Here is a 14,981-nt window from a genome sequence, read left to right as displayed (position 1 = left end):
ACTTCTCGTCTCGCTTTCGATACTCTCCCCCCTCCCCTCCTTCCCTTTCTTCTCCATTTAGAAGTCATGTCGGTAGCGGTGTACTTCGTTTTTTCTTTCCTGTGACTTGTTACAGAAACGTGACGAGCTCGGGCGAAGAAAAACGGAAGGCCAGAATCTTTTTTTCAGAATTTCGATTATACGACCGGTAAACTGTTGACGAAAAGAATAAAAATGTTAAGTTCAAATGGTGTGTAAACAAGTATAAAAAAAGAAAAAAAAAAAAAAAAAAACAGACGATACACGACGACTTCGATTTCTAGTATGGTATATGTTCGAAAAGATATAACGTGACTTTCATAAAGATTTCGCTTAAACAAACAAACACTCGTGGCCATGCGTCAATGATTATGGTAATTTCAGTTGAAAAGAACAATAGTAGTGGGGATCGTAATTTTACCATTTGTATTCTATTAGGCAAAAACTCTACAGGCGCCCCTTGGTCACCGCCAATCTGAAATTTCCACGCATGATAATAATTTTAATCACATGAAATTATGCAACGATAGATGTACGTCTATTTATTTATGAATGAGGCCTTGCAAAAAAAAAAATCCAGGTTTCACAATTTTAAAATGAAAGAAGAAAAGAAAAGGATATCACGTTTTTACAATAAATATTCCATGAGCACGGAATAGTGAAAACTGTTTCAACAGCGTGCAACGGTCGAAACTGCCCAATGTATACGCAACGTGAAACCAGACTAATGTAACGGTTATTTACCAACGTAGACAAATCGCATGCTATAGATTATTTATGCGTGTGTTTGTAACATTAAAAGCACGAGCCTTCCACGAATTGAAAGAAGTTCAATCCTTCCTAGGTGGCAATACAAAATTTTATGCGCTGACAGACGATACGATATATCAGAATACGTGCAATAATTTCTAACAAATTTCTAACAGACACCATCCGAGCGTGCATCAACTCTTCTTCGTTTCCTATGATCCTCTAACACCGAAATTTCAATGTGACTGAGAAAGTCGATCGTGAACCTTTACGACACAAACTCTAATTTATCGTTGGTCATGTTCTTTTGTGCCAACAATGTTTGGCTATAACGATGAATGTATGCCGTTCACGTAATAAAACGAAATGATGGTATAGTAAATTGGATTACCGTTTGATGTCTCGGGACTTCGAATGATTTCGAGTATACGTTTAAACATATATATATATATATACGTATTTCTACCAGGCTATATTTCTATCAGTCGAATCACGTATTTGACCTTTTATCAACTCACTAAAAATGTATCTATTTTATCTGGAATTTTTACTACTTTCTATGAAAAACTAGTAACAACGGAAGCGTATTTTTCACATACTTATATTAGAATAATCACGATTATAAAATAAATCAAATCAAAAAAATACAAAAAGCATAATCTTTTAATCTTTTTCTCGGATAATACATACCTGATTTTGTTCTTTCTTCGAAACTTTTAAGATACTGAGCAATGCAAGACAGTTGAAAAGCCGATCTCACCCGATCCTATCCGATGATGTCCGATTGCGTCCGATTTCATACGAATTTTTACGAATTGTTCCGAAGTTCGGGCAGGATTATTATATACTCCTAATAATCATAGTTAGTTATAGAATGAACGAAATAGAATTAATTAATGTCGTTCGATCATTAGCTAATTATTCATAAACGATATAAGAATATAACTTTTATATTATTTTCTCTATAAAGCATTATATTAATCAAAAAATAATATCAATAAAGTTCATATAAAAGTGAAATTCATTTCTTTTAAATATTAAATACTATTTACACAAATTTAAACTTAACCTAACTTAATATTTATATCTTAAAGATCAATATTTATAAAAGATATAAATTTTAATTGATTTAATTTGTGCTCTATAAAGAGGGAACTTCGGATAAACTACTTAAATAAGACAAAACTTATTTTTTAAATTCATCTTCCTACTTTACATTTCACAGTCTTCATTCACCAAGTTCGGATACAACGACAGACATCACGCAGAGAAAGGTAAAGACCTTGAGACCGACTGATAATTATTAGCAAATATTTGCTTCAAGATTACTCATTCACCGAATTTAAATATATTCTTTACATTCACTACCATCCATTATGGAGATACCTTGGCTCTCTGTACACGTATATTCCATAATCTAATGGTATTAGAATAGCAATGTGTATTGTATGCTTTTTTTATCGATCGAAATTGCACAGCACGAAATGTAAATTGCACACTGTATGACGCTGGTAATTTCTTCTTCGGCCCATAGTTGCGTTAAGTATGAGACAATTGCTTACGTAATAACAGATCATTAATAACCCAGATAGAATTAAAGCCCACAGTTTATTTGGTTACAATATGTCTCAACTTCGTGATCGTTTCGTGAATGTCAATTTCCAACCATGCTTTCCTGGTCTTCTTCAACGCGACAGCAAACAATCTGCCCGCAATTTCTTTCTTCTCAAATTATAGTGAATTTCTCGCTTAAACGAAATTAACGCATTCTTCCCATACGATCATCACCTACGGATACGGAACACACGTATCTGCATACAATGTCAAACGATTAACCGCTGGCATCATTGTTGTCTCGTCCCCCAATTAGACTCATCTGATGCTTTACATGTCATTTATTTACTTGTCATCCAAGTTATTTGCTCGCCTACATAAACACGTCGACTGATCTCTAACTTAAATATTATTTAATACACAAAACAATTATAAACGATACTCTAATTCTCATCATTTATCCATTTCGAATAAAATCTTAATATTTACTGAAAACATTCATGTAAATATAAGACATGAATTGAAAAATATTTTTTAAAACTACAAGAATATACATGATAGATGTATATAATATTTTATATATACAGCTTTCAATATAGCAAGAAGACTCGTTTCATTGAGTTTGGAGAAATAAAATCGATAAATGGTAAACAAAAAAATACGCGCATCACGAATAAATAGAAATAATTATCGATGAGGTAATTCGCACGGTTGGATAATCCTGCAAGTCAGCGCATCGGCTGAAAGGGTAATAACATGATGATTCTAACGGATCACGTGTGTGAACTGAAATTGGTGTTATTCGCCAACTATTAGGAAAGATGAATGACGTGATAGCCGGTGGGGCGCAAGATAGTGCAGTATCATCACGTGTCATCATATGTTTCTAATAAATACGCTGTCTCGTCTACGGAATTGCAATATTATAATAATATCTCTACCAGAGAGTGACGTGGTTATACGAGAAATCGGAACTGTTACAATGCTACATTGTGACAAGACACGATCAATTATCTCTACACGAATCTATTCAAAGATTTCAACTCGTCGACCGTTATTTCTCGTTTACTGCTGCTTTAAAATTTACTCGGTCGGTAATTTGTTTTTTTTTTTTTTTTTTTTTTTTTTTTAGATAATTCATTCTAATCGCATTAGGATTAGAATAAAATAACTCGGCTCGAAGATTAATCACGATCAATCGAAAGCGTTAAAACTGATATCGACGCGATGGAATTCATTGGATGCAAAACCACACCTAAATAGTGTTGCTCGATAGGTAATACGAGCGGACATGCTATTTCGTGTATCCTGCCGTGCCCTGTCCGGTCTGTATGATTTCAATCATCAATCAGATAAGTATTATACCTCTTACAGCCTTAATGAGCGGTTAAAGGTCCACGCTTTCATCGACGCAGTACTTGCGTAATTCCAAAGATTATCTTCCATGCGTGACAAATCTCCGATCGAAAGCTTAAAATATACATTTTTTCCATAACCTCACAAATCCCTTATTATTTCTCGAAATCCGTTGTTGAATAAATTTGTTTCGATAAAAAAATTAACGATTCCTTTTTTTTTTTTTCTTATCGATAATACATTTCCAATACAAATTTCTCGAGATTAAACGAGGTAAAATAAATGGATTCTTCGTAGCGCGATACGAAGACTCGCTACGCTCGAACGCGATTGCCGAAGCGACGTGAAACGAAATACAGAAAAAACGCGATCAGCTTGCGCGCATGATAGACAGAACATGAAAGGGAGGAGTGAAACGAAGAAACCATTCGTGGAGGTGGTGGTAAATCGTTTTGTGTCTGCAGCCCGTCTAAATATACGCGGTCCTCTCTCGGTAATGCAGCCTTTCTTGCACGAGAGGCAGGAGAGAGAGGGAGAAAGAGAGAGAGATAGATAGATAAATAGATAGATAGCTAGATAGATAGATAAATAGTGTGAGAGAGAGAGAGAAAGATTGTCTCAGCTTTTAAAAAAAATCTCTATGTATCAATAAAATGCAAAAATTGATTAAAATCTACGAGTAAGAAAACGTCTGTGCGTGTATAAAGGAAAAATTTCGAAATTTGGGATAGAACGCGTGTAAACTGCCATATGTGAAAAATTCACCCGGTTTACTCGCTTAGAAGGCATGTGTACGGATCACGGGGACGGATTTCTTAAAATAAACAAGCGCGAGATATCGTGTTTCCGAAGTATTCGGGCAAGTCAAAACATCGTGCGACACTTGTGTTTATCATATCGCCATTTTCCTGCAAATAACCTCACTTTCGACGACAAACAATACGCTCTCGGCCACTTCTTTAACACAATGAATACGATACACGTTGATTCTTTTTCTTTTTTTTTTTATAAATTAAAAATAATATAAATAATCCTTTAAATTTATTACCGATTCAAATTATATACGTTCAAACATGTAGGTTTCCAAACGAACTTAACCTGTCTGTGACTCGATTCCGGTATATTCCGATTTAAACCGTAACTTTGACTTGACCAAGTTATTTTAGATTATACGAAAAGCAAACTATTCCTCGACAGTGCCAGTTGTACGGAATCACAAGTCTACACGGGGAATTTCGTTTCTTTTATTTTCACACTTCTTCAAAAGCATTCACGTGCCGGTGCCGAACGCAAAGAGAGACCTATTCATAAATCGAGAGGCACGTCCCGGCAAAACACACGTGACTCGACGTATGATCCTTTGAGATGTGCTGAGTTTCGCGCATTCCTCTCTATATAAATTCTTTGGCTCGAGCCAAGTGAATATAGATGTCTATATATTTGTCATGCGATTAACCGTGCCCGCGCGACGTTGAGTAGCGTGATTAACACTAGCTACCACGTGAATCCTGATACATATACTATGGAGAAAGAAACGTTGAATCCGTTGAAAGTGCTTGCATTATACACAATACGCACGAAGCCTGTGTATATCGATTTTTCCGTCTCCGCGCTTTTTATCAATTCCTTTGTTTAACGTAGCATATTTTATATATTTTTTAACTACAATTAAATCAATTAATTATTATTTTCGAAGCTATATAAAAAATATTGCAAATATAAATATTTTTAAACAATGAATTGCATGTTTAAAAAATTGATATTCTCATTTCAAAAACAAGCTTTCGATGTTTCTTTTCATCTTTAAATAGTGAAAATAAAATATCTAAAGTAAATATTTTCTATTTTAGAATAGAATAAAATACTTTTCTAATCAAAAATCTACGATTGAAAAATTATATTGAATTCAAAGTCTCTGTTTAACGAGAATAAAAATAAAATCCGTGCAGAGTCAGTGCAGGAAAGTGGGAAAAAGATATAGAAAGCGTTTCAACGCGAAACCGTTCTAGAACGTCTAATATACGTCACATCGACAAAAATGAAATACGGCACCGAGAATATCGCGGTGCAAAAAATATCCCAGACGCGTCGCTAGACGAATCAAATGACCGCCCATGCATTTCACGCGATCGTTTATTCCAACTCGGCTCGAAGTTGGACGAAGAGGATATGGGAGAGGGAAAGGGAAAGGAAGAGAAACATGGAGAAACAGAAGACATGGTCATCGTGTTTACGCGTTTGTAACGTGAGAAAACAGTCACATTTGTCCAATGTGATTTCGAGAATTAAAAATACGTCCAAGCTTTCGTAAGGAGGTCGATATATCAAGGACGATCGTGCCTTATTTATCCGACCGCGCTCTATTATTGGATTTGAACTCGACTGACAATAGGATCGAAATGGGCATAATAGAATTTACATTGTAGTCATTGTTGACGCGATGATGCGTGCAACGCCATCGGAAACGTAACATAACGTACAATGATTAGTCGCTGGACCGAAGAAAAATGGCTTATTTCATAAATAAAACGCTTCTACGTAACGATGTAATAAATTGAAAATTGAATAATCACTTTCAACGCGTCCTATTGCAAACAAAATCCTCACCTACTAGGATGTTATGCAAGAATGTATTTCAATGAATCGATTAGAATGATTATACATGATAAATTTTCGTAAAAAAGAAACGTTTGAACGAAGAAATTTAAATTCAATTTTAAAAAAGAATAGTTAAAAATAAATCAATCTTGAAATCTTGAAAACTATGTATAAAAAAATAATATAACTAAAAATTATTAATCAAAAAGATAGATTTTTCTATACGAAAAACAATCTCTATGGTATTTCATACTATTCGAAAAAAAATCTTAAATACGTATATACATATATATTCGAATGAGTGAAAGCTGTTGATTTACGTCAATCGATGAAAAACGAGGTAATAATTAAAATTGCGGAACGATGACGCTCTATTGCTCGATTAAAACAATGGATATGAATATGATATTCTTATGGCGTAAATTTATTAACATATTTGCTCTTAGTTTTGTTAAATAATCAAAAAAAAAAAATAACGCACATAATAGATAATTGATCTTGAATTCATAGGCAAATCGAGAAAGAACGAGATTGTGGTGTTCGTAGGTAAATAAAAAGCTTTACGGTGAAGGGACTATTACTCGAGACGTTTGACACACGAGAGCATGCGCGCCTGTCGCAACAATGTATCGTCACCCTTTTTCCACCACTGCGCAAACGCTGCACACTCTCTTCCCTCTACAAGGGCAAACTACTCGCTTTACGAAGGTGGTAAGCCTAGTGGTAGGCCTTGGTCTCACCGCGAATCGACGAATAGCAAGAGCCGAACCGTCGGACGCGCGCGCATTCGCGTGATGAGCAACGCCAGAGGCAGTCGGTCGCGTTTTACCTACTTTAAAACATACATCAACTCGCTAAACTTCTTTAACACACAACGGCCACGTTGTCTTCGTGGCTGCGGCCAATTAGCCGCATATCGTGTAGCGAGAATCGCGAGTATCGATGTGCGAGTAACTACGAGAGGGGGTCTCGAGAAAGAGATAGAAAATTATGCCGCACGTGAATAAAATTCATTTACGCGAGACCTTAGGTAACGTTTTTAACCACGCATCGCTATGAATTCCCATAAACTTTGAAAGAAATTTGTTAGAATCGATCGAATCGTACGTGCGTTCACGATGTTTCTTAATCCTTCTGCGTGAATCATATGTATTTTTTTATTGTTTAGACTAATTATTATATATCAGGAAAATTATACGTGTATATATATATATATATGGGAATAATTGAAATAGCATAAAGGAATAGTTCTCCCGGAAGTTGTTTGGTTGGATACCAAGCATCGAGCATCGATTATTTCTTGTTGTTAAACATGCTGGTAGATTTCAAGGTGACCTTCATTTCCTTTTCTTCCATGGAATGCTACATTTTTTGTGTCTCGAGTGCAATAACAGTTACGGAGAGAAGACAAGCTATGCAGCAAGATATCATCAAGGCTGTACGTACAGAAACTCATACAATGATTTGTAAATTAACGACGTTACACGTAACGATATATGTACGTGTAATGTGAACAGTTTTGAACTACGTTTCTAAATATAAATATCTACATTGTATTACCAATCCGCATCGAACACAACTTCCTTGTAAAAAAAAAATAATCCGTATACGACGCGTATCCGACAAGTTCGAATAAAAACAACAAATTGTCGATCAAAATGGTTGTTGCGCGTCACCTAGTTCTGACCTTTCTGCATCGATCGCTTGTTTCGCCTTTAATTATCCATTTCTACAGTTTATTTAGTCTCGATAAATTCTCGATCAACAACCCTTGCCCCGGGCGGTATTCAGGTAGGTCTTACTCTCTACAGTCGGCAAGTCGTTTTCTCTTTCTCTCTCTCTCTTTTTCTCTCTCTCTCTACGCGATCCTGTCGCGTATCTGGAATGTTCGTGTGAGGTCGCGGCAAGCGCATTAAGCCATGGTCCGTGCATGAAACCCACCGTCGTTCAGCGTCGCCAAGCCGGCAATAAAGACTAATTGAGATTAGCGCCGGCCGTGCTACGTTAAGCAGGTGGCCGGCCGAGAAAAAGAAAGCGGAGACGAGTACGAGCACGATACGAAGGAAGAGCGAAGATAGGAAAATAGGGACAGAGATGTCACGATGAGACACGTTCCAACGTTCCCTCCTATCATGGTATATGTGTAATACTGTACCGACGGATGTTGGACACGGAATGTTCCAACATGAACGACTTAATTCACGCAAATACATGATCCGTCGGCTAAGAGAGTAAGGTTTACAAAACATAAAACTAATGCGATCTGAAACGAGAGAAGGCCGAGGATTGCCTTGGCTAATTGAGATAGGTAGATTAGGTGGATGCAGGATCACGGTGGGGGTCTCGCTCTCGATACAAATGCCATCTGTGGTATTATATGATACATTACACTGTGTTTACTGATTAATGTCACGTTATATGCAGGAAATACTAATACGATTTTTCTGCCAGGAAAATGTGCATATTTACTTCCTCGTGTGTGCTCATACGTAACGTATAAAAAAATTATTTGTTGTTAAATAAATTTATAATGTTGGAAAATAATTTTGAAATGCCTTCGCTAAGCTACCATTTTAAGTATCGAGTTGAGCATTCCCTCACATTATCTTATGATCCAATTTCGCTCAGTTTATTTTCTACCCAATTATCTTTAATAGCTATTTAGTTCGAAATTAAAGATTAAGTACGAAAAATGTGACTCGTCTGAATTTGTGTGTGTACACAATGTTTCAAAATCAGCTGGTAATTCACACGGAAATTATCAGGGTCGACAGGTAGTCGTGTACTTTAGCCTCACGGCCACCAGAAATCAATCAAGGTAGGTCAGGTAGGTATTTACAAATGTGTTCACTAACTGGACCCCTTGGTCTGAAGATTTGTATTCCGCCAAATCAATCAATTAGCGACATTTTACGATTAATCCAATTCTATTTCCATCTCTTTCCAGACATATCTCTACATGTTTTTTTTTTATTATGATTGTATTAGTTTATGTTACTGTTAGTTCAATTGTATCGGAGGTTTAAAGGAAACTAAGCCTAGAAAAAGCATTACTATTTATGGCTGAGTGAATATGTTATCCTTGGACTACGGATTTTTCTAGAAAATTCGCACAAATATTAATTGAAGCGAAAAAAATCTTTTTTAATGATCTCTCACTTTGCACTATCGAGAAAGAGAAATATTGTATTGTAATTTTGTTAATTTATTTGTCAGGTAAAAAAAAATTATATTATTGCGTTCGAAATTCGTTATGCTAGATTTACACGAGTTTGAAAGAGACACAGTAATGATCGGTTAATTTGCTTCAACGGCGAGATATCGTTGCTCCCGTTTTTATTGTTGTCACGATAACCGAATAAAGTGGTGCACTGTGTGTGATGTCACTGGTGATAAAGCTCGTATCTAGAGACGATTTTTTACTCTCATCACAGCAATTTTTGCAATAGAGTTGGTGCCGACGCGGTTTTTTTCGCGTCCCATTTAGACCACGGTTTTTGACATGGCGGATTCTATCCAATGTATAGGCAATGTAACTAGATAAGGCAGTAGCCGTGGAGAGCAAGTACAAAACGAGAGTAAGAAAGCAACTAGAGAGAGAGAGAGAAATAGGGCAGAAAGAGAGGCCACAGACGATACTGGACTCTGCTAGATCCTTATAAAGAAGAAGAACGGACCACTTTAGATCTCTCTTCGAAACGTTCCAAGTTTCATGTCGCAGATCATGTTAAGAACTCTACTTGTTCCACTCTTTCGACTCGAATTTTATTTCTCGCAAAAATTTTTCTAACATAGATCGTAATAATGTTATTAAATATATAATTCTTCTAATTTTTAATTAAAAATATTTGCAAAATTTTTACAAATATTGTAAAACTACAGACTCATAAAAATCATAATTACGATCTATATTGGAACAAAAAGACTTTTTAATAAAAAGACGAAATAAAAATATCGATTTTTATATTTTTATATTGCAAAAATATTATGCAATTATGCGATAAACGCTATTTAATAATAAACAGAATCTATCGAAATATAATGTTTCAAATAGTGTGTGTCTATAAAAAATTTCTTCAGACTTCGATATAATATTTCCGACATGTGGCGGCTTATCGTAATACAAAAGTAAAAGTAAATACATCGATAGTTCGTCGATAGATTCTAAAACTAATTTTAATTGAAAAACATCGTATCGATTCACCTTCGGTTATCGACAAAAAACTCGTACTTGTATCAACAAATAATAAGTACGTTACATTAAAATGTTTTTAAAATTATTATTTAATGATTTAATGTATATATATATATATATATATATATATATATATATATATATATAGTATACAAACATATACCTATACCTATCAATTTAATTAATTAGATCGTACTCCTCGATTTTCCTCCATTAAAAACAACTAAGTAGAGCTCCGTTTATTTTAACTGTGTGAGCATGTATTATATTTTATTATCTTTATACAGATATTCGCGAAATTATAATGGTTGAGTCAAAAATGGAAAACTGATAAATTCTAACCTATAATTTTTATTTTCTAAAACATTATCACTAATGTGGATTAATTAATTGAATTTATTTACCTAATTTGTTAATTTTCTCAATAGATTAGTTGAAATAGTAATGCTTTTTGAAAATTTTACAAGATTTTTAGTATCATATTATATTTTTAAATAAATTCTTATTTCAAATGAATTCTCATCAATAATATCTATTCTATAATTTTATTAGAAACGAATCATTTCATTGATATTTAAATATAAATATAATTAATTGTTTATTATTTATAAAATGATAAAAGTAAATTTTAATTCTATGATTTGATTGTAAACTCTATTTAAGAATATTTAATTTATATATCTTCAGTTAAATTTTATTTGAATAAATTAAATAGATTAAAAATAATTATAGAAATTATAAAAGCTTTCTCATTTGTAATCGATAAATCATAACGACATTTCCATTAAACTGTGCACGATTTAGATATTAGATATCTCATATACTCTTTCTAACTCTTGCAAGTTTGGGGTCAACGTATAGTTCCGAAGTTGTTCAACTCGAACGTAAACCGCTTACGGTATGTGGATGCAGTTAAACGAGTTATTGGTTGTTCAGATATACGTGTAATTTAAACGATGCGGCAGAAAAGAAAATTACTACGCAGCCCCCACGGCTTGATTCGCGTAACGAAGTCGATGTTCGAAACGCGTCGCCGCAAAAATGTCAACGCGACGAGCACTGTATCATTACGTTAAGTATGTTTACAGATTCACGCTTTAACGGACAGTATAATTTATGCCTTGTACTTCATATCCTCGTTGATAAACCAACGATGCGCATGCGCTTTTAAAAATTCATTACATTATTCTTTGATATTTGTTCGATCGATTCAATGTGTTTCGAGGATGAAATGAACGAAAAATAAAAAAAATAAGAACCTCGGAATATTCTGATTTTAAGGAATTTAATTTATTTCTAATAGATCTAAAAAAAATCATAAATATAATACGTATGTTGATCGAGAATTTTATATTACAAATGAAATTATTGCAATATTATATATGTTATTGCAATATTAATAGTTAAGAGAATAAAATATATTTTTTTTTTAATTGGAGAGGAGTTATTGTTTCCTATTAATAAATTTAATAAACTTCGATTGAAGCTAATTTAATGAAATTAATCGATATTTCTTTTTTCCTGCCTGATTTTTTTTATCATTTCTTCATTAAATTGATTACTGGAATCTAAATTCGATACGTTATAGTAATTCGATCGTTATCAAAGGTAAGTATTACGCTACGTAATCTAGAAGCAACTGTAATTAATCTCAGACTATACAACCGCATTTCCTCGCTTGAAACATTTTTGTTCAAATTATTCAACCTCGTATATGTGTTTTGTAATAGAACGAATAAATTGAAGAACGAAAACTCTTTTGTTAATTATTTATGTGTATATACTGTTAAACAATTTATCGAAATACTGATATTCAAAATAATCGAGAAAAAAATTATATAATATATTCATAGAATCGAATTCTCGATTCAATGAAATAGCAACATGTGATATGCGTTCATGGTTCCATCATGCAATACGTTTGCACGGTAAACTAAAATACACACATCCGTTAACTTGTTCTGACATCTGGGTCAGAATTAGATGTTTAGAGAATATAATGTTTAAGAAATAATTATTTATCCGATTGTTTTCTTTTATTATTTTTCTCAAAGTATTTCATTTATATAACGAATAGTAATACACGAATAAAATTAATATTAATTTATCAAAATATAAACGAGATGAAAAAAATAATAATAAATACATTGTGCAGTATTAACCAACGAAACAATCGAAAAGAGTTCGATTCCCGCTTTTTTTCACATGATTCTTTCATTACGTAAATGTGGAAGATTATTGTTTACGATTAAATTTGGTATTTTCGAGCATTTCCTAACCTCTAAAGGAAAAAAATTGCACGTATATGAAATCACAACAAATAAAAATATCGAACGAAAATATTTCTATACAACATTGACATGAAAAAATTTCGAATTATTTTATGTTTCCACGATTGATCAAAACTGCGTGCAATATGAAGGAAGAAAGAACGGAATTGAAATTAAAAGATTGAAATGGCGACTTACCGGCGGCGCGATGAGGCCTCCTAGCCCAGTCCTCCTCGATTAAGGGAGCAACTCTTCGTGTACGAACAGTCAGAGGACAAGAAATGACGATAAGTAAAATCGATAATAGACTACTGTGGAAATGCATCTTCGGTACTTTTAAAAAAAGTCTCGTGGTATCTTTGATTCTCTTTCTATCTTTCTTTCTTCCTATCTCTTTCTCTCTTATTTTTTCTGTCACACTCGCGTTCGCGTACGTCCAATTCGCTGTCTCGTCGCTGGCACTCGTACACGGGTGCTTCAACGCATATAGCGCGTTTTTTCTGTGCGTTGTCTCTCTTTCACTTATACGTTTCTCTCTCTCTCTCTCGTATTTTCTATTTCTACCTCTTTTTCACTCTGTCTATTCCTTACATTATCTGTCTCATTCTATACCCCTCTAAACACGTATGCCCTTTTTCTGTCTAGTCTTTAGAGCCGCAACACTGATCTATTAACGAACATTCACTGCACAAAACTTTCTGCTCACTCTTTACGACACTGCCTGTTGTCTCACACCATCATCTCCGATTCTTTTTTTCCGATCCTGTATCGCGCGACGATACACCGATGATATAAAGAATCGTTCGCGAATAATAACAATAATATACTATGTAACGACACAATGACGGATATCGCGGCAACGTTTATGATCACGAAAAAGTCGGTGACAACGGCGAGTATAACGATAGTATGCGTACACAGGTCGCGAACGTGTGCGATAATGATTAGAAACAATCAGCAGCGGACCCAGAGAGGCCGTGTGTTAGCCGCAATATTTACTGCAGATAACGCGACGAGGTATCGTGCACCGTTCGAGACACGTTGAACGAGCGCATCCGACGGCTTAATAGGCTAAGGTATACACGCAGGTTCGTTATTCTTTTTCTTTTTCTTTCTTTCTTTTAACCAGTTCCACACATGCGGAGAGATCTATCTATTTATCCTCTTTTTTCTTTCTTTCTATATATATATATATATATATATAGTATCTCTCTTTCACTCTCTCTCTCTCTCTTTGTCTGCTCGTCTTTTTTTCCTTTTGCACTATCGTTATTTATTTCTCTTTTTTACCGAGAGAGCACAGAGAGTTTGTACGACTCTACTGCCTGTTCCCCGCCGCTCTTCTTTCTCGTTCTTGTCGTCGTCGCGCGTTCCGTGTTACTGCGCGCGCGTTTTATAAGGCGGTACACAACGAGCGACGAGTTTCAAGACGAGAGGGACACGAAACAGGGAGGTAAGCAAGCCGTACAGTGCTTGGCACTTCTCTCTCTCTTTTCTCTGTCACGGTTTTAACCGGCGCACAATTCCACGCACCTCCGCACCTCACTAACTCTCTTAACCTACGAGCCCTGTATACGTTGTCGTGTTCCTCACGATGCAACAACGCCGGTATGCGCATCTGATATGGCTACGATTATTCCGGGACTTTGCAGTAACAAAAACGATTTAGAAATGAATAAACGTAATTTATCGGTGAAGATTAACGAGTGGCGACCATTTTCGATCGTCTCTGACACGGATGAGACTCACTTTGAAAACACACGCTTGCGCTTTTCGCGTTTGACTCGCCGGTTCGTTGCGATTGAACGTGTGATCGTCAACGCCAAATCTTGACCAAGTTTGCGAAGTGTTTGCGCATTGCGCATGCGCAGTATAACGATATTTCGTGTCCGTATATATCGATTGTAAAAAATCCGACTATAATTGCACGATTTTCAATTAGTTGACGTTGACACTAAATCTTTTTTTCACCCATTTATATCTCGCTGTTCACCGGCCTCTTTACACGCGAACCAACAGACCAGCGTGCGTCTGACACGGTCGGCGCGTGACTGCCGTGACTGACTAACCGATCGTGAGTGACTGACTGGTGGGAAGCTGTTACTTGACTTGCTCTCTACGTCCGTGCCGCCACTGAATCCGATGTATCTGATCATCGGCACCACCGTCTCTCTCCTTCGGCTGCCTCGCTCGAAAAAGCTTTTGCTTTCGCGCTTGCGCCACGACGAATTGCTTTTTCG

The 14,981-nt window shown here is 35.2% G+C and overlaps 1 protein-coding gene across 1 annotated transcript in view; it reads right to left on the bottom strand.

Annotated features, from left to right (window-relative positions):
- Window positions 1–13,955, bottom strand: part of LOC410035 (dorsal-ventral patterning protein Sog) — a 63,651-nt gene extending 49,696 nt beyond the window's left edge. Inside the window, exon 1 of the mRNA XM_393520.7 lies at window positions 12,940–13,955. Coding sequence (XP_393520.4) covers window positions 12,940–13,066 — 127 coding nt within the window. The 5' untranslated portion in view covers window positions 13,067–13,955. The remainder of the gene's footprint in view (window positions 1–12,939) is intronic.
- Window positions 13,956–14,981: the final 1,026 nt, after the last annotated feature.

This window comes from Apis mellifera, linkage group LG1 (genome assembly GCF_003254395.2).
Source record: "Apis mellifera strain DH4 linkage group LG1, Amel_HAv3.1, whole genome shotgun sequence".
Lineage (NCBI taxonomy): Eukaryota > Metazoa > Arthropoda > Insecta > Hymenoptera > Apidae > Apis > Apis mellifera.
The sequence above is the reverse complement of the archived record's forward strand: the minus strand, read 5'-3'. Positions and strand labels throughout refer to the sequence as shown.